Genomic DNA, 25,756 nt, shown 5'->3' on the forward strand with positions numbered 1-25,756 from the left:
AGCACCGAGGAGCATGGAGTCCCCGACATCGTTGGCGATGTCCGAGTACCGAGGAGCGTGGAGTCCTAGCGTCGCTGGCGATGTCCGAGCACCGAGGAGCGAGGAGTCCCCGACGTCGCTGGCAATGACCGAGCACCGAGGAGCGAGGAGTCCCCGGTGTCGCTGGCGATGACCAAGCATCGAGGAGCGAGGAGTCTCCGGCGTCGCTGGCAATGACCGAGCACCGAGGAGCGAGGAGTCCCCGGCGTCGCTGGCGATGTTTGAGCACCAAGGAGCGAGGAGTCCTCGGCGTCGCTGGCGATGACCGAGCACCGAGGAGCGAAGAGTCCCCGGCATCGCTGGCGATGACCGAGCACCGAGGAGCGAAGAGTCCCCGGCGTCACTGGCAATGACCGAGCACCGAGGAGCGAGGAGTCCCCGGTGTCGCTGGCGATGTCCGAGCACGGAGGAGCGAGGAGTCCCCGGCGTCGCTGGCGATGTTCGAGCACCGAGGAGCGAGGAGTCCCCAGCGTCGCTGGCGATGACCGAGCACCGAGGAGCGAAGAGTCCCCGGCATCGCTGGCGATGACCGAGCACCGAGGAGCGAAGAGTCCCCGGCATCGCTGGCGATGACCGAGCACCGAGGAGCGAAGAGTCCCCGGCATCGCTGGCGATGACCGAGCACCGAGGAGCGAGGAGTCCTCGGCGTCGCTGGCGATGTCCAAGCACTGAGGAGCGAGGAGTCCCTGACGTCGCTGGCAATGACCGAGCACTGAGGAGTCCCCGACATAGGCAGCGATGTCCGAGCACCGAGGAGTCCTCGGCGTAGGCGGCGAGGTCCGAGCACCGACGTAGCTGACGACGTTCGTGCTGTGAAGTGTGCCCACTTAGTCCTCGAGCACGAAGAATCCGAGGGCCGAGGAGTAACCGACGTCGCTGGCGATGAAGCACGAGCGATGAACAGTCTGGTCGACTGGTCGACGACGAAGTGAACATTGAGTAGAAGCGACCGGCGAACAGTCCGATCAACTGGTCGGCGACGGAGTCCATGAACCAAGCGGTCCGACCAGTTGATCGGTGGAGAAGTCCAGACACCAGGTGGTCCGATCACCTGGACGATGACCCTGCAATACAAACATGTAGAACGGGTAGTACATGATGTACAAATAAATAAACTCCAGAGAAAAATCAGCAATGGTGATGAAATGGCGTATGCAGTTCGGTGATCAGTTGGCGTGAAAATATATTTATGTTTAATATAAACCACCCGAACAGTTAGTGTGTAGCTGAGTCTCCAGCCCTAGCTAGCCCATAGTCCGTAACGTCGAGCGCGGAGCCCGTGCACGTGTAGGAGGAACAAGCGTGACCAAGGAGCCGCTGTCGATCACCCATAACGTAGAGCGCGGAGCCCGTAGCACGTGTAGGGAGGAGCCGGAGACAGGGCCGTCTCTGAAGGCATCCGAGCATCAACAGGACTGTTCGAGGGTTCGAAAAATCATTTGGAGAGCAAACATGGAGAAAACAGTTCGGAGAAATATTATGACGATATACAGAGATTGAAGAATATTTAGAAGAATGTTAAAGCGTGACTTAGCTTTAGATAGAATGTCTGGTCGGCGGCGTATGTCGTTATCTGGTCAGCGACGCGGGCAGCTTGCTTGCAGCTCGACGGCGACGAGGGATGTCGATGAGGGCCGCCGAGTAATGACGACGAGACAATGGCGAGGGGCGTTGGCGAAGGATGTCGGTGAGAGCTGTCGGCGAAGGCCACCGAGGGCAGTGGCGGCGAGTCATCGACGAGGGCTGACGAGAGCATCGCCGGCGAGTCGTCTACGAGGGCCAACCAGAGCAGCAGCGGCTAGTCATCAACGAGGGCTGACGAGAGCAGCGGCGGCGAGTCGTCGACGAGGGATATCGACGAGAGCAGCGGTGGCGAGTTGTTGATGAAGATGACCTCGGAGGTGGTTCCGAGATCGGATCTGCTATCGCAGGGGCTGGTGTAGCAGCGATGAATCGTCGTCGTGGACCGGGATGGATCTCCACGAAATTGGCGACGAGGACGCGTTGTTGATTTAAGATCCATCTGGCTCGCTATGGATCAAGCGCACACCCCTACCTGACGCGCCAACTGTCGACAAAATATGCTCGGCAGTCCACCGAGGGGTATCCCACGATGGTAGATTTGTCGGTGGGGATGCGCGTGATCAGGAACCGGATGGTGACACAAAGCGCAGAGACAGCGATTTAGATAGGTTCGGGCCGTCTGATCGACGTAATACCCTACGTCCTGTGTCTTTGGTGTATTGTATTGAATACATGATGTCGAGTAGAGGACCCCTGCCTCTCCTTATATACTCTGGATGTGCAGGGTTACAAGTAAAGTATCCTATTTGGTACTATACAATGTCTTGCGGTGCACGCCGAGCAGCGCCGTGCACGCCTTGATCTTGTGGGCCGGGCCACCTCCGATGGTGTGGCCCACGTCTTGGGGGCCATACCCCCACAGCGAGCATTTCTCCACCGGACGACACTGTACTTGGTCAAGGAAAAGCTCCGATTCTACGAGGAAGGCAACACGGTCTTCCACGACCGTTGCCGCTCTCCCTCGTAGAATCAAAGCTCCTCCTTGACGTCCGTTACCGCTCGGCAGAGAACATGCTCGCCGAAATGAACACGGTCCGCAAGTTCAACTAGTACGGATTTTCTATAATTTTCTAGCTATTTTCTAAGTTTTTCATTTCATGGAAAATTTAATTCTAAAAAATAAAAGGCATGATTTCTAAGTATTTCATTTCATGGAAAAAATAATTCTAAGTGACCTGCTCGATATCGGCGAGCTCGCGGGCGTTTAGGTTGCCGAGGATAATAACATTTGTAGATGATATTTGTAGGTCTGAAGTTATCAAATATCCATCAAATTATAGCTCAAAAACATGTTTCAATAAATAACCATCCGTATTAGTTGACCTTGCTTACATGATCATCTCGGAGCATTTCTCCACCGGACGGCACCGTACTTGGCCAAGGAAGAGCTCCGATTCTACGAGAAAGGGAACACGGTCTTCCACGACCGTTGCCGCTCTCCCTCGTAGAATCAAAGCTCCTCCTTGACGTCCATTACCGCTCGGCAGAGAATATGCTCGCCGAGCTGAACACGGTCCGCAAGTTCAACTAGTATGGATTTTCTACAGTTTTCTAACTATTTTCTAAGTTTTTCATTTCATGGAAAAATTAATTCTAAGATCACGTAAGCCGCCGGGGACGAGGATGGCGCGTGCTCCAGCGAGGACGAGCGAGGCGTGATTTTGATGAACTAATTTAACTTTTGTTTATCCAAACATATATGCAAATCATCATGTGATTTTGAGCTAAAAATGACATATAAAATCATAATAAAGTCCAACATATAAAGTTACATATGCATCTACATCGCAAAATGAGATAAGCTACTGATAAAACATAAGGGGATTAAGTTTGTTACCTCCAAAATCGAAGAGCAACACCAATGGAGGGGGAGAGAGCATGAACAACAGCAAGCTGAAGAACAAAGGCAGTGAGTTTGAATGGAATGGCTCGGGCTCGGGGAGGAAGAAATGAGCTGGTGTATAGGCCGAGATAATTATTCCCGGTTAAGGGGCCAAACCGGGACTAAAGATTAATATTTATTCCCGGGGCATCACCCAAACCGGGACTAAAAGCTTTAGTCCCGGTTGGTAATACCAGCCGGGACTAAAGATCCCTGCCCCGCGGACGACCGTTGGGCAGGGACCTTTAGTCCCGGTTAGTATTACCAACCGGGACTAAAGGGTCCTTTAGTCCCAGGGACAAAAAAATACTGAGGCTAATGCTAAATTAGGACATCGTTTTAAAGTCTGTTCTATAGTAGTGTGGGTAAAATAAAATACTGGACAACGCACGCGCCCTCGCCCATCCATCATCGACAACACACATTGCACCGTGCAGGGTACTTTGAAAGATATGCATGCTGCTGTGCTGATGCATGTATGCCTGCACTGCACCTAGCGGCACTTTTTCCTGCACTTAACGGCACCTTTTGATCAGATCATGCAGTGTGACACACCTACGGCAGCAGAGTATTTTACAAAATAAATGAATAAATGTGCCTCTGTCATTTGGGACAAAAAAACAAAAACAAAAACAAACCACACCACTGTTTCCTCCTATGCGGATACAGCTAGGTATTATGGAACTCTGTATTCCTTTCTCTACTCCCCTAGCTGGTAACAGACTAACAGGTGATGGATGACGAATTGGACGATAGATGTTACCTTGCCTACACTGCAGGCATCCTTGCTTCAACCACCAGTATGTCATGTCATTAAGCTACCATGCGAAGTCATTCCAGACTTGCCCCCCTCGATCGGCTCAGCTATCAACTGGACAAATGCAAGCTACCTGCAGGAATCCCTCCATCCATGACTGTAACGTGCCTCCTGCTCCACTTGATGCTCAATATCTACTGATTTTATATACATCATGGTTCATGCATCAGCAGTTACGTTGTCACACACAAGCTCCCCGGCATGACGCACTGGCCTGGCATTGGCCTTTATATAAAGGGAAAGCAAAGCTAGCCCACACTGACCCATCTCCATCATCCCAAATCCAAGCAGCCTCCGTTCATCCTTCCAATTCTCGTAGCAGCCTCCTCAAGCCTTTATTTCCTTACTTACATCGCGGCCTCATTTGTTCCCAAGCACTATTACAGCTCACCTGCAAAGGGAATTGAAGATCCAGCAGATAAATCACCTGATACACATATGGATCCAAAGGTTTCCGTTGCTCTCACCCTGTCCCTCGTCGGCGGTTTAAGCACCTCCCTTGGTATGTACCAACAATTTACTTCCTCTCGTTGTACATTTTCATGATCACTTGAGTTGTTTGTACTACATTTACATTATTTACTCATGCATGGTTAGCTTTTTTTCTCTTTGGGCCTGGATGCCTTGTACTTTTCTGTTTCCTGTTGTCTTTGTACAGTTGTATTCTCCTGTATTCCTTATTAAAGAAAAAAGAAAAAAAATAGGTAGAGGACTCCCCTGCCGTTTCGGTCAAAAAAAAGTTACATTTCCAGTTGCTCGCTCTAATCAGTTATTTTTTTTGGTTCACAATAATCCGAGAGTTTCGGTTATGCACCTTGGATCTTGAATTTGAAACGACACTAGTCATGCTGGTCCCTAGGTCTCTGTCCAAAATTTTGGAGTGAACTGGTATAAATTGATTAGTTGAGCTTATATTGCATCCGAGAATAAAAGAACTTGAAAAGAATAGATAAAAGCTCCTATCATGTCAACAATGGGAACTATTTGCACACATAGATTTCTTCAGGACAAAGTTCATGGTACATAGAGCCAGGCCATAACCACAAGATAACCACACATAAGAAACCTATTAAGATAACTAAAGATTTTATCCAAATGTATATTGCCCAGATTTAATTTGTATACTCCACATAACTAAAGATTCTTGTATACTATTCACCAGGTGCACTGTTTGCTATACTCAATCATGCGCCAAACAACAAAACACTCGGGATTTTACAGGTTGATGATATTACTATTTACTAACCATTGCCCATGGAGTTACGTTGAAAGGACAAGTTTGATTGTCCACAATCCAACATTTTAAAATAATATATTTTGGCCATTTTGCAGGGCTTTGCTACTGGACTCATGCTGAGCATGTCTTTCTTTGACTTGGCTTATGATGCTGTCAATGCCATTGGTTTTCTGAGAGGAAACCTTTGGGTAAGAAAAGCAAGATATGCTGTTGGGCATTTGTAAAATCTTTCTAAACATTTTGACATGTTGGTTGCAGTTTTTTGCTGGAGCACTGCTGTTTTCAACAATTGCAGACATTTTCCCTGAGCCAGATTGCAGTATGGCAGATGAAAATGACAAACAGGTATAGCTTCCATCGACTTGGTTCAGTAGTCAATCGGTAACATTTTAATGTGAAAACTAACATAGCAATTATTCCCCGCTCTATATTTCATTTAAAAAATAAGGCTGGTGACAACAGAGCAGGAAAGGAACTTATGATGAGACATCGCCGAAGAGTTATATTTAGCGTAGTTGTCACAGCAATTGGTAAGCCCTAAACATGCCTAAACTAGTTTTGTGGCTTTATACATAATAGATTCTTATAAAAATATTTGTATATTCATGTTGATGTTGGTATACAACGGAGTTTTATTGATATCTATAGATTTATTATTCAATATTTAACTAACTGCTATGAAACCATGTGAGTTCTAGGTGAATTACCATCAATAAGCATCATATTTATTTGTGTTGATGCCTTTGTATACAGCAGTTTATGAGTTTTATCAATATCCACAGATTAATTATACAACCTTTTCACTTACTGATATGAAAAAAGGAAATTGATGAAAGTAACCATACAATGTGACTACCTTTCCGTCAATGCCTCGGGGGAGGTATTACCCCTAGGGCTTGAGTTTTTAATATGCAATATGCATATAATCATGAATGATATGCATCTTCCTACAACTACAAGTTTAATTGGTTCAATGATTGCCTTGAAAAAAAATTTCAGTTGCTGGTGTGAGTTTGCAAAACTTCCCTGTGGGCACTGCTGCATTTCTCGGAACAACAAAGGTATTGTTCATTGTTTCCTGTCTAGCTAACTTAATCTTTGTTTTCACAATCTCAAGGTTGTAACTTAATAGTGAATATCAAATATTGTATATCTAACTAGTCTTATCTACATATCAGGGCTTCCGTGTTGGTTTGAACTTGGCCCTTGCTATAGCACTACACTACATTCCAGAGGTAATTTACTCTAGACTGGCTTTTGTGTGGAACTGACAATGTGTAACAAAATTGTCACTTCACACATTCCCATGCCTGCCCACAACCTTTAGCTTTTGCTGGATATTGGTGAAACTTTATTCTCATTTTAAAGTGCAAACATAGAAGTAGACCCCCCCTGCATTTTATGACTACAAAACATTTTAGTAATAACTTGTTAGTTACAATGTAATAAATTTAAACAAATAGTTATATAGGCAGTAGCATATTTCTTTCCAACACACAATTTAGTTCACAACATAGATCAAATGTGCTAATACCTACCTGTTGCTTTCATTCATCCCCAGGGTATTTCAGTAGCTCTCCCAGCGTACTTTGCCACTTGCAGGTACTATGTAACTTTTTTTATAGAAGAAATATGACCCCTTCATTTTTGAATATGTTATACCAAAGTGTTGAATCCCATTCTATCAAATAACAACCACTAAGGGCACTAACATGATTGGTGTACTTATTTTGTAAACAAAATAAACTATATTTAAACTTTCAGTAATACTTAGTTTCCATGTCTCTGGTGCAGCAAATGGCAAGCCTTCAAATTAGCAACATTATCTGGTTTTGCAGAGCCACTAGGTGTGATTATTGTGGGTAAGTTGACTTTTTAATAGTGGTCACAATCTAATTGAGCTATTAAGGTTTGAAAATGGATTATCGGTACATTCAGGATGGAAGATCAATTGCTCAAATCATATTGATGCAACAGATGCAATAAAAAATTTACTAATTATCTGTAGCAGTCCCCTTGCTATGCATTAGTGAATGGAAGTAAATTCAATGTTAAGTTAATATACATGAGGAACTAATTTTCGTTGGTTGAACTACTGTTTGGAAGTATAATTACTATTGGTGTGATACTGAACTTGTAAATACATGGTTAGTTCGATCGATTGGCATGTGTTCTTGTGATTGGAGGGTGTGGGTTTGATTACTCTGTGACACACAATTATTCTGCTACTTTTTCTTAAAAAAAAACCTGAAGCAATATTGGGCTTAGGTTACTTGTGTTACATGGGCTGTGGGCTTAGGTTCCTTGTGTTTCATGTGCTGGACCTGGGCTGCAGCCTATCCAGCCTAGCCACACTTTAAAAAAAAAAACAGAAGCAATATTGGGCTTAGGTTCGTTGTGTTTTATGGGCTGGACCTAGACCGCAGCCTATAAACTTAGAAATAATTATTTTAGTATTTGTCATCATTAGAAATGGAAAACAGAAAAAAGGGTAAGTTTGGTTTCAAAGGTTAAGACTTTGCAAAGAGCATGATGTCATGATTGAAAAGTAGTTGAGTTCATAGAGTTATTTATATTGTACCTCAAAGCAATGCATGTGAAACGAAGATTTTTTTTTTGTAGCATACCTATTCCCAAGCAACTTGAATCCTGAAATATTGGAAGGTCTACTTGGATTAGGTAACTGTAATTACTATATAAAAACCATTCCTTTCAATTAGGTAAAAGTATTCACTCAATTGATATTTTTCTTCTTTTTTACAGTGGGAGGAGTGATGGCTTTTCTAACACTGTATGAAATGCTACCACAAGCATTTGAATATGCTGGACGCAAGGATGCTGTTAAAGCAGTATTTGTTGGTATGGCCTTTATGTCTATGAGGTGCGTTATGCTCTTACTAAAAGGATTAAGAAATATTCACACATCTCAAAGTTGCATGTACATGAGAGAGTGCAATTTGATTAACCTGATAAACATACTAATTCTATATATATCACTTGTTTTGTAGCTTGTATTTTCTAGATGCTAGCCTCCCAAAGGAGATGAGCGCATAGCATAATTTGCGCCTAAACCAGTCAATGTAATGGCCAAGAAAATTTCATCATGGGTGCTGCAACAAGGTACTGTTTCATATAACTGTCACCCTTTTTGTTATAAGGGGATGTACATACCATTATTATTATTATTTTTCATAAAAGATATGAAGTTTTGACTTTACCAGAAAAAAAATATTCGATCTTTAAAATGTAGAGCCATAGACACATGGTTTTCGCATAGACAAAGACCCATTGGTTTCATGTTTGAAACAACATTGAAACTCTGAATAATGCATGTATGTATCTACTATAATATTTCACTTTAGGCCGCTGTGATTGTGACTAATATTAGCTAATCCTAGGATCTCGCAAAATTGTTAGTTTGAGATATCTTACTGTACTTTTAGAAGTGAAAGAAAATTAACTTGTATCTCAAGTGTTTTCATATCTATCTTTTCAACAAACTAAACTATGCAAACAACAACAAAAAATACTTCTGTGGAAAAAGTCATAGCATAGACTTAATTTATTATTTAATACTCCCTCCATCCCCAATAAATAAATCAATTCTTAGAGTTATTTTAAATCAAACTTTTTTAAATTTGACCATTTTCAGAAAAGAGCGCCATAGAACCAAATTAGTATCATTAGATACACTATAAAATATATTTTCATAATGTACTCATTTGGTGTCATAAATATTTACTCTTTTCTAAAAATTTGGTCATAAAAAATTGACTTAAGACACCTTTAAGAATTGATTTTATTTACAAATGGAGGAACTAATAACAGATAGTCAGATACTATCTATGCATTTTCCAGTTTCAAAAATATTTCCCACAGATCTACACTCTAGGGAAAATAGAAATTTCTTTCAAAAATTTTGACCAGTCGAACTTTCATATTATGTACAGGTACGGTGTTGGTGGGAAGGATGTGCATACAGTCCGAAATCATGATTAATATGAGACGTGTTCAGCAACAGTAGGACAACACAATGACTGGCAGATCAGGGCTTTTTATCAATGTCCATGGGGGATATGTGACCACAATGACTGCAACACAATCATATTTATCAAGAAAAGAAGTATCAAAAGGCACAGGCTAACAACATATCATGTACATAGAGGTCAAAACTGTATATATTGAAGAAAGTAGCTAGGCATGTACAAACCACTAATATGATGTAAAGTAATAGAAATAAACATTACATACATGATAAATGATTGACTGACATGTCTGGAGAACCATGATTTGCATTGAACACTCCTAGGCTGAAATAGACTTTACTCTTTTTAAACTGGCTATAAGTTCTGGGGCAAATAGACTTTACTCTTTTTAATCTGGCTATAATAAATTCAATTTACTCGTGTCCGGAGTGCATCCGTCATAACGTCTGGACCTTTACTTATACACACACACACACACTGCGGAGTCTATCCCCTCTTGCGACTATCTAGTAGTAGTAGTAGTCTAGTAGATGGCACATCAGTGAGAGAGGTGACTACCGATAGTGCCTAAGAGCAAACAGAAAAACGCTTCAAGAATGGAAGGCATCAAGAGAATAGATGCAAGAGAGTGACTAGTGTTCTTCATTCGTGCTACGGATGCGTTCACACAGGGTGCTGAAGCAAGCACGAATCAGCCAGTCGGATGAACATAGATGTCTGGAGAGGCAGACTTCCTTGCTCAGGTAGCACCAAAGAAGACATGCCGCTTATGAACTAGGCATGTCCTTTCAGACCCAGGCCGGCTTGCAAGAAGCTAGTCGGCAAATTCTGTGGCGAGCAAAGTGCATGGCCAGCCCCTAAACTTGTTCGGGGTGTGTCAAGTCAGTCGATGAACTCTCAAAACAACTACTTAAGTCCATAATCTATGTTTTTATGTCATTTAGGCCCAATCCGCTGCTGACCCCGTGGACACCGTCATCTCGTATTGTAATTAGCCCCTTCCGTACGTCAAACAAATCAGCCCCCTTCCCAAACTATTCTCCGTCCTTTCCTGTCTGTTCGTGCTCCTCGACGGAGGGCGGTGAGGGCATCGAGGGGGCTGCGGCTGGAGGATCGGTGGCGAGTTGGGGCTGTTCATGCTAGGAGCAAGAGACGTCGGAAGAAAGCAATCACACTGGAGCCATCTTCCATCGCAAGATCAAAGGATGGTGGCAATGTTGCGGCCGAAAGGGGCACCTCCCCCGGTGTACGGTGAGTGATCGGTGCCTCCTCTCATCGAATCGTTGGATTTTGTAGGCTAAGATGTTGCACATGAGGTAGAAAGGCAAGACTTTGCCATGTCTGGTCATCGATTTGGAACAAAAGTTTAGGGTTTCGTCATTTTTGTTCTTCACTGCAGGGCACCTTATTTGGTCTATTTCTTGTTCAAGTTGTAGGTGGTTGTAGGGACAAATTCACAATTGAGATTCACCATGGTGGTCTTTTCGTTGGTTCGGGGCATCTTAAATCATACATCGATGAAAGGGTGTCTTGGTTTGATCGTGTAGAGGAAGATACATTCTCTCCTTTGTGGTTTCCGAACTTTGCACAACTGCTAGGCTACCAGAGCAATGAAGACTTGAAGGTACATTGGCTGCCACCAGGGAAGACATTAGCAGATGGTCTTCGTCTCATAGTTTTAGATACTGACACCAATGTAATGGCAATATGTGCAGAGGATGTCAAAAATCGGATAGTATATTTTGTTCATGAGGATATGTTCAGGGAAGTTGATTGGTATGATGTTGTTGCAAATCCAGTGACTGAATTGCCAAAGGTCATCAGCCCAAGCAAAGTGCAGAATGTGGAGAAGAATCCTAAAGAAAAGTTGCCTGTTTTCTACATAAATTTGGATAACATAAGGGTGGATCAAGCTGTTGATAGTGAAGATGATGTGCTGTGGGACAGTGATAATGAGATAGAAGAGGGAGATGTAGATTTGTTTGATGACCTTGTAACTTCTCATGTACAAGTTAAAGACCATAAGAAAGCCAAAGGCAACAAACTGAAGACACTGGAGATATCTAGACCTGTACAGGGAAGTGATGAAGATGATACAGATGAAGGTTTGGACCTTCCAGAATCAGATGGGGAAGGTGATGTGAGACTAAGGTTTTCATCTTTCAGTGAGGAGGATATGCAAAATCCAGCCTTTCAGGTTGGCTTAGTGTTTGCAGATCTCTAGAAGCTTAGAGATGCCATCACTGAGTATAGTGTTAGGAATAGAGTTGAAATTAAGATGCCAAGGAATAAGAAGGCAAGGTTAAAGGCTCAATGTGTGTCACACCCGATTTTAAGGATAAAATGGGATGCATAATCTTATATGCTCCTAGAGATCAGTCACACACATAAGTCGACAAATTATAAATAGTAACATCACAAGTGTTTATTACATCACGTATAATAGGACAGAGTCTTCACATAAATACAGCGGAAGTATAAAGAAAAAAATCTCTCGCGGAAGCTCCATATCACAGGGACGTCAACTAGTTGACCACAAGTCTAGTAATCCTTAGGAAAGTCATTATTATCATAGCTATCTGTTACCCATCTAGGATTTTTATCCAAATAATGAAACTAAACAAGCATAAGTACATGTCGTACTCAACAAGTGTAACATGGGGTTCATAAGGCACAAAAGGCTTGACACATGTTTAACAACATTCAGCTTTTAATTGTCATAATTTTAGCATAAGAGTAGCAACAAGTTATTTTAATTCCCGAAGTAAAACACATGATCAGTGTAAACAAGAATAATGAATAGCATAAACGGATAATTCTTAGTGATCATCTATTCCGTAAATGTTCCAAGGCCGCTTGTGACCGTGAGCATGGCTGATATACCAGTTTTACACTCTGCAGAGGTTATACACTTTCACTGTGAGTCATGATTCCCATATACCCCGGTTAATTACTCCCAAAACACTTCCAAGGTGAGGAGGCATGGGTCACTATGAAGCCTTTCAAAGGTTCATCTAATAAGTTAGGGCCATTAGATTCACTCGGCAAACAGATATAGGAATTACCTGTCGAATGGCACAATTCCATCACGGCTATACACATAAGAGTAGAGGCTGTCCTATACCCAATTCGGCAACCCATTCTTACGCCAATAAAGGTAACCTCTAAATAGCTAGAAAAGGTCCTCATGCTAAGCTAAAGCCAGAGCCATGTAGCCCTCATAGCTGTACTGTAAGTCCCGGATGATCACTTACATATAAGTCCTTAGGGAGAGGAATCTGAAGCATTTAGAAAGTACCTAAATACTCCAGCTCCCTATTTCCAAGTTGCTAAAAAGTCATATTTTAATATTTATTGCATATTCCATTAGTCAAGTTACAAGATCATGGTTTAATTGAGCACTAGCAAAGCTACCCAATGCATATCCCATAGGAGACAAGGTATAAGTTCAATTCTAGGGAATCCCTATCAAGGTGACACATGCAAATCTAAATTAAATGTATTAAAGTTGATAGGAAACAAGGATGATCCCATGCTATACTTGCCTTAAACAAAGTGCTCCTTCTGTTCCTACACATCAAAGTAGTACTCTTGATCACCCACGAATTGCTCACTGTCTATACTCGATAACCACAACAACAAACAAGCATCCAGAAGCTATCATGCAAAGCGAACAAAGGCTATAGATTAGAACAGTACACCAATCAGCATAAAAGTCAAGATGAAAAGTTTGTAAAATGAATCTATGTCTCACTACGAACACACAGACGTGAAGATCATGAAAATCGGAGTTAAAACAAAAAAGTTACGAATTAAACAAGATTTCCTTTATTAAAATAATAGATTAAATCTAACCTTGAATTTTAAAAGTTGAAAACATGCTTAACAGTAGTATGAACATGTAGATTACTCAATCACGAACCTAACACAACTTGAACGGATTAAATCGGGGTTAAAACGAAGATTTTATGGCTAAAACAAGATTAGTGGCAAAATTGTAAATAGATGAAAACGTATTTTGAATTTAATCCAAAAGAAATTATGCTTTAAAAAAAAGAAGAAGGCGAATTCTGTGATTGCGCTTTGGACTGTGGGTTCTATAATTAAAAACCCGAGGGGCTCTTTAGAAAATAAGTCAGGCGAAGGGGCACGGGTGAATCTGGACCATTGGATTGAATCTGGACGACTCAGATTAGATGGGGCAGAGAGAGAGAGCGCGATTGTTGGAGAAGAAGGCATATGCGGCAGCTGCCATGAACGGCGGTGAGGAAGCTCACCGATGAACCAATTTAGGCCCTACGGACCACCACAGAGCAAAGCGAGGGCACGGGGAGAAAGAGGAGATGACGACAAACTCACCTAGATGGAATACCAAGGCGGGGTACCGACGACGACGCACAGCGGCTACGCAGAACCGACGACGGCGATGAAGCTTAGGGTTGCGGCTTTGCTGCGGCTCAGAGCGAGGGCGGTGGCTTCGATGTGACTGGATGGAGGTGGCGGGTGCATAGGGGCGCTATTTAAGGGGGAGCCTTGCGTGGGGCGCACGCTAGGATGTGATGTGGCGAAGGTGGACTCGGCGGTGAGAGCAGTGTCCATGCCGGACATGAGTTGGAGGAAGGAGACGATGCCAATCGGTGGGCCTTGTGTGTCAGCAGATGACAGCACGGGGTAGGGCGGTCAGCCAAACAAAGAAGGAGAGGGTGAAAGCTCTAGTTTGGTTTTGGTGAATTGATGAAACCCTAAGTGCTAACCTAGTTTATCAAGTGATCATGACATAGGTAGCACACTTCAAGTAGAAGAAGCTAATGAAGATCATAGCATGACAATGGTGATGGCATGGCGATGATCAAGGGCTTAAACTTGAAATGAAGAAAGAGAAAAACAAAAAGCTCAAGGCAAAGGTATAAACCATAGGAGCTATTTTGTTTTAAGTGATCAAGACACTTAGAGAGTGTGATCACATTCAGGTTTGATAGCCGTACTATTAAGAGGGGTGAAACTCGTATCGGAATGCGGTTATCAAAGTGCCACTAGATGCTCTAACTCATTGCATATGCATTTAGGATCTAGTGGAGTGCTAACACCCTTGAAAATATTTGTGAAAATATGCTAACACATGTGCACAAGGTGTTTGCAGGGTTGAGATGGGTTTGGGTCCCTCTCTCCCTCCTGCCAATCGTGGTGATTGTGAAGGGTTCTTGACCTTTCCCCGGCGAAGCGCCAAAAGGTACTCTAGTGAATTGCTCGTGGCTTGTGTGATCCTCATCTTGTGTTGGTTGTGCGGCACCCTATTGAGGGTTTGGCGTGTGAAGCCAATTAGCGCGTGAACCTCCAAGTGAGTGAATCGCCACAACAAGGACTAACTTGCCGGCAAGCAAGTGAACCTCGGTAAAAATCATTGTTTTCATCATTGATTCTGAGGTGATTGGTCATCATTGTTATTCATCTTCGTGATTGATTGGTTCATTCATCTACACGGCGGTATAACCCTCTTGATCACTCTCTTTACTTTACCGCAAACTAGTTGACAAGCTCTTTAGTGTAGCTAGTTGTGAGAGCTTGCATGCTTGGTTGATGTGGCTCTTTAGTTAGCCTTTGAGAGCACACTAACATAGGGTAGTGTCATTGATCTTGTGTGAATTGACACTATCTAAACTAGAATTGTGGTAGGTGGCTTGCATTTTGAGTAGGCTAGCGCAACACTCGCTTCGCCTTATAATTGTCTAACCATTTGGTTAAGTGTTGTTGTAGAAATTTTTATTAGGCTATTCACCCCCCTCTAGCCATTAGGACCTTTCAGAGGGGAGCTGGGCCGCGGCGGAGGCATGTGCCGAAACAGCCTGCGACGAGGAAAACTGGACCGGCGGTGAGGGAAAGAGCGGAGCTGGGCCTGCGGAAGCTAGGCCAAGCTGGGCTGCTCGGGACAAAATCAAGGGAGGAAGAGAGGGGAAAATAAAACTCCTTTCCTATTTTCTTAACATATTTCAACTCCAATTTAAACTCGAATTCAATTCTTTTGCAAATTTCAATCAAACCCAAGCATCACAAATAAAATATGCAGCAGCATATAGGCACATACATGTATGTAGACCTTTATTTGATTTTAATTTTAACAAAGTTATTATTTTTCTAAATTTAAATGCTCATAAAATGCGTAATTAAATCATTTTCTCCTATTTTAAAATGTTACAATTTTTAGGGTGTTACAATTCTACTCCCCTTAAGATGAATCTCGTCCTCGAGATTCGGACGATGCTTACTCAAAAAGCTGCGGGTATGTTTTCCTGAAATCATCTTCTCTTTCTCAAGTAGCCTCATCTTCTATATATCGATTCCACTGAACCTTACACATCTTTATAACTCGGCTCCTTGTAATCCTTTCTGCTGTCTCTAAAATCTTTATCGGAAATTCCTCATATGTAAGATCTTCCTTAACTATAAGTTATTCTAACGGTATCTGCTCCTTAGATACACGCAAACACTTCTTTAATTGAGACACATGAAACACATCGTGTACACCTGACAAGCTCTCAGGCAATTCCAACTGATAAGCACTTCTCCACGTCTCTCTAGAATCTTGAAAGGTCTAATATACCTTGGTGCTAACTTTTCTTTCATGTTAAACCTTCTCACAATTCGCATCATTGACACTTTTAGGTAAACATAATCCCCTATTTTGAAAACCAATTCTCTTCTTCGAGTGTCAGCATAACTCTTCTGTGGAGACTGTGCCACTCTCAAGTTATCCCTAATCATCCTTACTTTCTCTTCTGTGTCTTTTAAAACATCCAGTCCGAACACTTGAGTTTCTTCCATTTGATTCCAAAACAACGGGGTTCTACACTTTTGTCCATACAAAGCCTCGAAAGGTGCCATCTTGAGACTCTTTTGATAACTGTTGTTATATGAAAACTCTGCATAAGACAAACTCTTGTCCCAACTTGTACCATACTACAATGCACAAGCTCTCAACATGTCTAAAATATAATTAGTTCTCTTAGTTTGTCCATCTGTCTGAGAATGATATGCTGTAATAAAATTCAACTTTGTTCCCAATGAGGTATGTACTATTTGCCAAAAGTGTGACATAAATTGAGTACCTCTATTAGACATGATCTTCTTTGGAACACCATGCAGACATACTATTCTTTCCATATATAATGCAGCCAATTGGGGTCTAGTATAGGTAGTCTTGACCGGTAAGAAGTGAGCAACTTTAGTTAACCGATCCACTATCACCCAAATTGAATCATAACCTCTCTAAGTGTGTGGTAACCCCACAATAAAATCCATACCAACTTCCTCCCACTTCCACTCAGGTATCTTCATTGGTTGTAGCAATCCTACAGGTCTTTGATGTTTTGCTTTGACTCTTTGATATGTATAACATATAGCAACATACTCAGCAACATCTCTCTTCAGTCCGTACCACCAATACTTCTCTTTTAGATCCAAGTACATCTTGGTACTCTTGGGATAAATAGAGTAAGCAGACTCATGTGTCTCACACAGAATTGCATCTCGTATAGCCTTAATCTCAGGCACACATAGTCTTTTCCCAAACCATAGAGTTCCATTATCATCCATACGGAAACCTGGTGCCTTGCCAATCACTATGTTCTCCGCTATCTCTTTCAACTTTGCATCCTGTAACTGGCCCTTACGTATTTCTTGCTCCAGTGTGGGTTCTATCACCAACTCTACTGCATTAGTGACAAAGCCCAAGTTCACTTGCTCAAATTCAGCACACAACTCACTTGACATAGCTACCACTTGCACCTCCTTGGCATAACTTTTCCTGCTAAGAGAATCGGCAACAACATTCACCTTTCCAGGATGATAGTGTACCTCTAGATCATAATCTTTAATCAACTCTAACCATCGATGCTGCCTCAAGTTCAGATCTATTTGGGTGAATATGTACTTCAAACTCTTGTGATCAGTATAGGTATCACTCTTATGTCCGATAAGATAGTGCCTCCATATTTTCAGAGCATGAACCACTGCTGCTAACTCCAAATCATGAGTAGGATAGTTGAGCTCATGCTTTTCTCAAATGTCGAGATGCATAGGCCACTACTCTTCCTTCCTGCATAAGAACACATCCAAGACCTTGACGAGATGCATCACAATAGATAGAAAAGTTCTTGCTCAAATTTGGCAAAACCAATACTAGGGCGGTAGTCAACCTCTTCTTCAATTCTTCAAAGTTAGCCTAGCACTTTTTAGACCACACAAACTTAGCATTCTTCTCCAATAGAGTTGTCATAGGCTTGGCAAGTTTAGAAAATCCCTCTATGAACCTTATGTAATATCCAGCCAATCCCAAGAAACTACAATTCTCTCTCACATTGGTTGGTGGTTTTCAATTCAACACATCTCTCACCTTGCTTGAATCTACTGCTATTCCACCATTAGAGACAACATGGCCTAGGAAAGAAACTTCCTTCAACCAAAACTCACACTTGCTGCGCTTAGCATACAACTTGTGTTCCTTAAGCTTCTATAAGACCAACCTTAGATGTTTAGTGTGCTCTTCTTTCATTTTGAAGAATACCAATATATCATCGATAAATACCACTACAAACTTATCCAAAAACTCCATGAACACCTTATTCATCAAGTACATAAAGTAGGTAGGTGCATTGGTCAAACCAAAGGACATAACGGTGTACTCATAAAATCCATACCTCATAGTAAAAGTTGTCTTGGGTATGTCAGTTGCATGAATCTTCAACTGATGATAACCAGAACGAAGATCAATCTTAGAGAAAACACAAGCACCTCTCAACTGATCAAATAGGTCATCAATTCTTGGTAGCAGGTACTTGTTCTTGATAGTAACCTCATTTAGTCACCGATAATCAACACACATTCTCTGGGTACCATCCTTCTTGTCAACAAAAATAACCGGTGCTCCCTAAGGTGACGAACTAGGACGGATGAAACCTTTCTCCTGTAACTCCTTTATATGTTTCTTAATTTCCTCTAATTCATTAACCCCCATTCTATATGAACGCTTAGCTATAGGTGAAGTTCTAGGTAATAATTCAATAATAAACTCAATGTCACGGTCAGGTGGTATACCTGGCAAGTCATCGGGGAACACATCTAGAAACTCATCCACTATGGGTCCTCCTTATTGACATGATCATCAAGCTGGTTTACTGTGGCTATCAGTTGTGCTTGCACTACAACATCGACCCTGATTTTATCCCCATTCAGTGCGGTCACAACAACTACCTTCTCCTAACATTGAATCACTGCCCGATTTTGCTTCATCCAATCCATACCTAGAATCACATCAATGCCAGATGCTCTCAACACAATGGGGCTCACTTTGAACTCTACCCCCCTTAAGGATAGACTAGTCGGAAGACAACGATAAGAAACTTGCATGCTACCTCCTGGTGAGTTTACTAATATGGGATCTTTCATGGCATATAAGGGTATGCTATGCGTTCTAACAAATACTTGTGATATGAAAGAATACGAAGTTCCAGAATAAAAAAGAATAGTGGCAGGAGTAGAATTGACATCGAACGTACCGAGCATGACTTCTGGTTCCGTAAGCGCCATCTCTATAGACACATGATTCACCTTTCCTGTGTTGGGTGCTAACTTCTGAGGCATTCCTTTTGGATTACTGTGCTGACTCTGGGGTGTTAGCTGATTCTACTTCCCGGGGCAATGGTTAGCATAATGCCCAACTTCTCCACAATGATAGCATACATTGGGGGTGCTAGGTGCACTGGTCTTTATGGGAATGTTGTTAGGCATTCCCTGGCATGGTGTCTGCTGGCCACTCTGCTACTGGGGACATTGATTGCCATTCTGCTGCTGGTACGGTGGAGGCTGCTGATTGGGGTTGCGCTGAGGGTACTAACCACGATTCCACTGATTGGGTGGTCCCTGGTACCTCTATTGGAAGACTTGCTGAGGGTTGGTGTGTAGATGAGTATTACTCCTAGAGGCCTGTCCCTGAAGCCTCCTGTTCTTAGCCTTCATCTCTTTGCGCTTATTGTTAATAACAATTGCGCGATTAACTAGTGTCTAGAAATTGGGGTATGTATTGGACATAAGCTGGAGTTGTAGACCATCATACAGTCCCTTGAGAAAGTGGCATTGCTTATCAGCATCATCAGCCACCTTATTCAGAGCATAACATGACAACTGAGCAAATTTATCATGATACTCAGCTATAGACAAAGATCCCTGTTTTAGAGCTTTGAATTTCTCCTGCTTGAGCTCTATTAATCCTTCAGGTATGTGGTAGGATCTAAAATTCTCTCCAAATTCTTGCTAGGTGATAGAAGGAGCATTAGCAGGATGTCCATACTCGAATGCCTCCCACCAGTCTTGAGCTTCTCCCTGGAGTTGTCCTGACGCGTACAACACCTTCTACTGGTCGTCGCACTGCGCTATGTTGAGTTGCTTTTCCACTGCACAAAGCCAATCATCTGCTTCTAGTGGATTAGTGGCATGAGAAAACACTGGCGGCGACCCTTCAAGAATTCGCCATGCTTGTCACGCGGTGCTCCACCAATTGGTTGATTCTGCACCAGAGCTTGCATAAGCTGTGTCTGCACTACCAGAAGCTACTCAATAGTAGGTGGCGGTGGTGGTGGTGGATGTGGGTGAACACCTCCATGACCTCAGCCTCTTTATCTTCTAGACATCTAATATCCAACACAAATATTCAAAATTTAGAGATTTGCATGTTATAGACACTTATATAGATATAGAATACATTATGAAATTTTTCTAGACGAGTTCCAACATCAGTAGCTTGGTAAAACAGTCATATCTCAAGTTCTAGACATCAAAAATAGACATGCTTTACATGGTTGGAAATCTTAAGAAATTATCTACAACTTTTATTCAAACCACATTCCTAGATTCTATCGTTACGTTACTCAAAAACAGGATACAACCGAAACTGTTTCAGATTCCAGACTATGCAGAAACTTTAATTTAAAACAGCTATATATCTCAAACCAGATCAGATATAGGGGTGATTCCAGAGGCATTAGAAATATACTTAAGTTTAGTTATTTCCATAAAAAATTCATAATTTTTGGTCAAGTAGATTTAGATTGGCTTTGAGATAAGGGCAGACTGCTCTAAAAATAGATCCGAGAGAACAAGATGTACCAAACATAACTATTTATTTATTGACTCAAACTTTAATATTCTTAACTATGGAACTTGCGGACAAGCTCGTAAAATTCTAGCACTCATTACAAAAATCCAACTCACTCATAAACATAATAATAAATCAACTAGGCACACCAAAGTTCACACCACACTACTAGACTCGACTTGACTCAACTTGACCCGTGCTACTAACGTCTTATTACAAAGAAAGGAACTCCAACACCTATGGGAGAGGTTTATGGGGAAGCTTCTCATAAATCCTTGGTAGGCTGAGGCTCACTCTTTGCTCATCTGTCACTTGTTGGTACCTCTTAGGTGTCTCCTGCTGTGCCTTCAACTGATCTTTCAGTCGCCGAATCTTCCCTACTATCTCACAGCCAAAGTGTACCAGCACTTGGGTAGTTGGATCCGTGCCCTGAGGGCCCATCATTGCCCACTCCAATTCAGGGTGTTGGCGAGGAAGGAATTGATATTGGTCATCCTTTATATCCTCAAAATGGCGGCCACGGAGACCCATGTAGGCTTCAGTAGCTGCATCTTCTATGCCATCTTCAATGGTGGCACGACGAGCATGATGCGAATAGCTTGCGTCCAGCTGATATCCTCCTTCTCTTCATCCCTGATGGAGATGCATGCCCTAGTCTTCCAATAAGTGTCCTCCAGAGGGTGCGTATGTTCTTCGCAGACATACTCCACAGCTAAGTCCCAATCAACGTAGTAGGTCTGAAGAATCCCCATAAGTCGGCAGTGCGAAACGGAGGATTCACACCCTGGCTTGTACCAGATCTTTGTAGTCCATCCCATGGTAGGGGTCCACTGATCTTCTTGAACGACGTCCTCCTCCTCCTCCTCATTAGATAATACAACGACCTCTACCTCTTTGGATTCTTCTTCTTCGAGCTCTTCCTGGAGTGGCTCAGGCATAGGTGTAGGTGCCGACGAGTCAACTTCTTGCTCCTGGGGTTCCTCCTCCTCACATGGCTCCATGGACTCATACAAGCCACGAGGCGGATAGTAGCCTTCGGTGCTGATGCGAGCGGTCTTATTGGCATGAGACATCTATAAGTGTAACATGGGGTTCATGAGGCTCAAAAGGCTTGACACAGGTTTAACAACATCCAGCTTTTAATCGTCATAATTTTAGCATAAGAGTAGCAACAAGTTGTTTTAATTCTCGAAATAAAACACATGATCAATGTAAACAAGAATAATGAATAGCATAAACAGATAATTCTTAGTGATCATCTATTCCGTAAATGTTCCAAGACCGCTTATGACCGTGAGCATGATTGATATACCAGTTTTACACTCTGCATAGGTTGTACACTTTCACTATGAGTCGTGATTCCCATATGCTCGAGTTAATTACTCCCAAAACACTTCTAAGGTGAGCAGGCAGGGGTCACTATGAAGCCTTTCAAAGGTTCGTCTAACAAGTTAGGGCCATTAGATTCACTCGGCAAACAGATATAGGAACCTCCCTGTCAAATGGCACAATTCCATCATGGCTATACACATAAGAGTAGAGGCTATCCTATACCCAATTCAGCAAGCCATTCTTACACCATTAAAGGTAACCACTAACAAGCTAGAAAATGTCCTGATACTGAGCTAAAACTAGAGCCATGTAGCCCTCATAGCTGTACTATAAGTCCCGGATGATCACTTATAGATAAGTCCTTAGGGAGAGGAATCTAAAGCATTTAGAAAGTAGCTAAATACTCCAGCCCCCTGTTTCCAAGTTGCTAAAAAGTCATATTTTAATGTTTATTGCATATTCCATTAGTCAAGTTACAAGATCATGGTTTAATTGAGCACTAGCAAAGCTACCCAATGCATATCCCATAGTAGATAAGGTATAAGTTCAATTCTAGGGAATCCCTATCAAGGTGACACATGCAAATATGAATTAAATGTATTAAAGTTGATAGGAAACAAGGATGATCCCATGCTATACTTGCCTTGAACAAAGTGCTCCTTCTATTCCTGCTTGTCAAAGTAGTACTCTTGATCACCCACGAATTACTCACTGTCTATACTAGATAACCACAGCAACATACAAGCATCCAGAAGCAATCATGCAAAGCGAGCAAAGGCTATAGATTAGAACAGTACACCAATTAGCGTAAAGTCAAGATGAAAAGTTTGTAAAACGAATTTACGTCTCACTACAAACACACAGACACGAAGATCACAAAAATCAGAGTTAAAATGAAAAAGTTATGAATTAAACAAGATTTCCTTTATTAAAATAATAGATTAAATCTAACCTCAAATTTTAAAAGTTGAAAACATGCTTAACAGTAGTATGAACATGTAGATTACTCAATCACAAACCTAACGCAACTTGAACGGATCAAATCAGGGTTAAAACGAAGATTTTATGGCTAAAACAAGATTAGTGGCAAAACTATAAATAGATGAAAACGTATTTTGAATCTAATCCGAAAGAAATTACGCTTTTAAAAGAAGATGAATTCTGTGATTGCGCTTTGGACTGTGGGTTCTATAATTAAAAACCCGAGGGGCTCTTTAGAAAATAAGCCAGGCGAAGGGGTATGGGTTAATCTAGAAGGCTCAGATTAGACGGGAGGGAGAGAGAGAGTGCGGTCGCCGGAGACAAAGGCAGACGCGGTGGCTGCCATGAAAAGCGGCGAGGAAGCTCGCCGATGAACCGGTTTAGGCCCTATGGACCACCGCAGAGCAAAGCAAGGGCACGGGGAGAAAGAGGAGATGACGGTGAACTCACCTAGATGGAATACCAAGGCGGGGGACCGACGACAACGCATGGTGGCTACGCAGAACTGATAGCGGTGGCGAAGCTTAGGGTTGTGGCTTTGCTGCGGCTTGGAGTGAGGGCGGTGGCTTCGGCACGACTAGATGGAGGCGGCGGGTGCATAGGGGTGCTATTTAAGGGGAGACGTGTGTGGGGCGCATGCCAGGACGTGGCATGGAGGAGGCGGACTCGGCGGCAGGAGAAGTGTCCGTGCCAGACATGAGCTGGAGGAAGGAGACGACGCTGACCGATGGGTCCGGCATGTCAGTGGATGAGAGCATGGGGTAGGGCGGTCAGCCAAACAGAGAGGGAGAGGGGAGCTGGGCCGCGGTGGAGGCATGGGCCGAAATGGCATGCGACGAGGAAAACCGGACTAGCGGTGAGGGAAACAGCTGAGCCAGGCCTATGGAAGCTAGGCCGAGCTAGGCTGCTCGGGCCAAAATCAAGGGAGAAAGAGAGGGGAAAATAAAACTCATTTCCTATTTTCTTAACATATTTCAACTCTAATTTAAACTCAAATTCAATTCTTTTGCAAATTTCAATCAAATCCAAGCATCACAAATAAAATATGCAGCAGCATATATGCACATACATGTATGTAGACCTCTATTTGATTTTAATTTTAACAAAGTTATTATTTTTCTAAATTTAAATGCTCACAAAATGCATAATTAAATCATTTTCTCCTATTTTAAAATGTTGTAATTTTTAGGGTGTTACATTGTGCTGAGGTCTGTCTGTGGAACCTTTATGCTTCTTTGGACAGAAGGACCTACTCTTTTATGGTTAAGATTTACTATGGGGTACACAATTGCTAGAAGGAGTGGGTGCTCAAGAGATGTACTACAAAATGCTTGGCTGCAAAGTACATTGATTCATTTAGAGCAAATGATAAGATGAGCATTACTAGTTTTGGAAGGACAGTACAAAAGGACTGAAACCTTACACCATCAAGGAGCAAACTTGCTAGAGCTAGAAGATTGATCATGAAGGCTATTCATGGAGATGAGGTGTTACAATTTAATTCCTTGTGGGATTATGGAAATGAACTAAGGAGGAGTAACCCTGGGAGTTGTTTCTACCTTAACCTTCAGGGTAGCCTCTTTAGTAGTTGCTACATGTCACTTGATGCTTGCAAGAGGGGTTTTCTTGCTGGGTTTAGGCCCATAATTTGTCTTGATGGGTGTCATGTTAAAACCAAGTTTGGTGGTCAACTTCTTACAACAGTTGGTATGGACCCTAATGACTGCATTTACCCTATTGCCCTTGCTGTTGTTGAGGTCGAGTCATTTGCTACCTGGAAATGGTTTTTGGAAACTTTGAAGGCAGACCTGCAAATTGACAACACATTCCCATGGACAATAATGACAGATAAACAAAAGGTATTGCTAACATATGAACACTCTCATTTTCTCATTAATTCTAATTTTGTTTGGGATACTAACTAAAATATGTTAACTAATTTTGAAGGGTCTAATTCCAACAGTGAAGCAAGTGTTTCCTGATTCAGAACACATGTTCTTTGTTAGGAATTTATATGCTAACTTCAATGAGAAGTATAAAGGAAAAATCTTGAAAAAATAGTTATGGGCATGTGGAAGGTCTTCTTCAGTTCAACAGTGGACCAAAAATATGGAGAAGATGAAAGCTTTGAATGAGGACGCCTACAAATGGCTAGAGAAGATGCCTCCTAACACATGGGTAAGGGCTTACTTATCTGAATTTCTCAAATATGACATTTTGCTGAATAACAACTGTGAGGTCTTCAATAGTTACATTCTAGAAGCTAAGGAATTGCTAATACTTAGCATGCTGGAAAGGATAAACTGCCAACTCATGACAAGGAACTACAACAAGTAGCAAGAGTTAGGAAAAGATATACAAGGTGCTTTCTGTCCCAAGATTAGGAAAAAGGTTGCAAAAAATATAGAGTTTGCAAATATGTGTTTTGCTTCACCATCAGGATAAGTTGTCTTCCAAGTGTAGATAAAGGATTACCAGCACATAGTAGACATCAATGCAAGGAATGTGATTGCAGAAGGTGGTAGTTGATAGGTGTCCCTTGTTGCCATGCTATCTCATGCTTGAGAATTGAGAGGATCTAGCCTAGAAGTGTACTTGCTAACTGTTATCCTGTGGAAGCTTTCAAAAATGCATATGGATTCAACATATGGCCTTGCAAAGACAAATCTAAGTGGGAAAAGGTAAATGGACCTGAGGTAAAACCACTAGTGTATGAGAAGAAAGTGGGTCGGCCACCAAAGTCTAGGAGGAA

The 25,756-nt window shown here is 42.3% G+C and overlaps 1 protein-coding gene and 1 pseudogene across 1 annotated transcript; both read left to right on the top strand.

Moving 5' to 3' along the window:
- Positions 1-4,613: 4,613 nt before the first annotated feature.
- Positions 4,614-9,757, top strand: LOC136477929 (zinc transporter ZTP29-like). The gene is made up of 13 exons (XM_066476204.1): positions 4,614-4,824; positions 5,485-5,543; positions 5,655-5,747; positions 5,818-5,904; positions 6,008-6,089; positions 6,559-6,620; positions 6,738-6,794; positions 7,121-7,161; positions 7,354-7,421; positions 8,182-8,238; positions 8,323-8,440; positions 8,568-8,679; positions 9,510-9,757. Exons 1-12 carry the CDS (start codon positions 4,761-4,763, stop codon positions 8,611-8,613), a joined length of 834 nt encoding a protein of 277 aa, XP_066332301.1. The 5' UTR covers positions 4,614-4,760; the 3' UTR covers positions 8,614-8,679; positions 9,510-9,757.
- Positions 9,758-10,750: 993 nt separating this feature from the next.
- On the top strand, positions 10,751-25,065 carry LOC136454233 (uncharacterized; annotated as a pseudogene).
- Positions 25,066-25,756: the final 691 nt, after the last annotated feature.

This window comes from Miscanthus floridulus, chromosome 1, assembly GCF_019320115.1.
Source record: "Miscanthus floridulus cultivar M001 chromosome 1, ASM1932011v1, whole genome shotgun sequence".
Taxonomy (NCBI): Eukaryota; Viridiplantae; Streptophyta; class Magnoliopsida; order Poales; family Poaceae; genus Miscanthus; species Miscanthus floridulus.

What these genes read in the sequence shown, in the direction of transcription:
- LOC136477929 (XM_066476204.1), top strand. Translation starts at nt 4,761, where the DNA reads ATGGATCCAAAGGTTTCCGTTGCTCTCACCCTGTCCCTCGTCGGCGGT. An exon ending in TTCTGAGAGGAAACCTTTGG is followed by an intron (nt 5,748 to 5,817) that starts GTAAGAAAAGCA and finishes TGTTGGTTGCAG; the next exon opens with TTTTTTGCTGGAGCACTGCT. An exon ending in CATTTCTCGGAACAACAAAG is followed by an intron (nt 6,621 to 6,737) that starts GTATTGTTCATT and finishes TCTACATATCAG; the next exon opens with GGCTTCCGTGTTGGTTTGAA.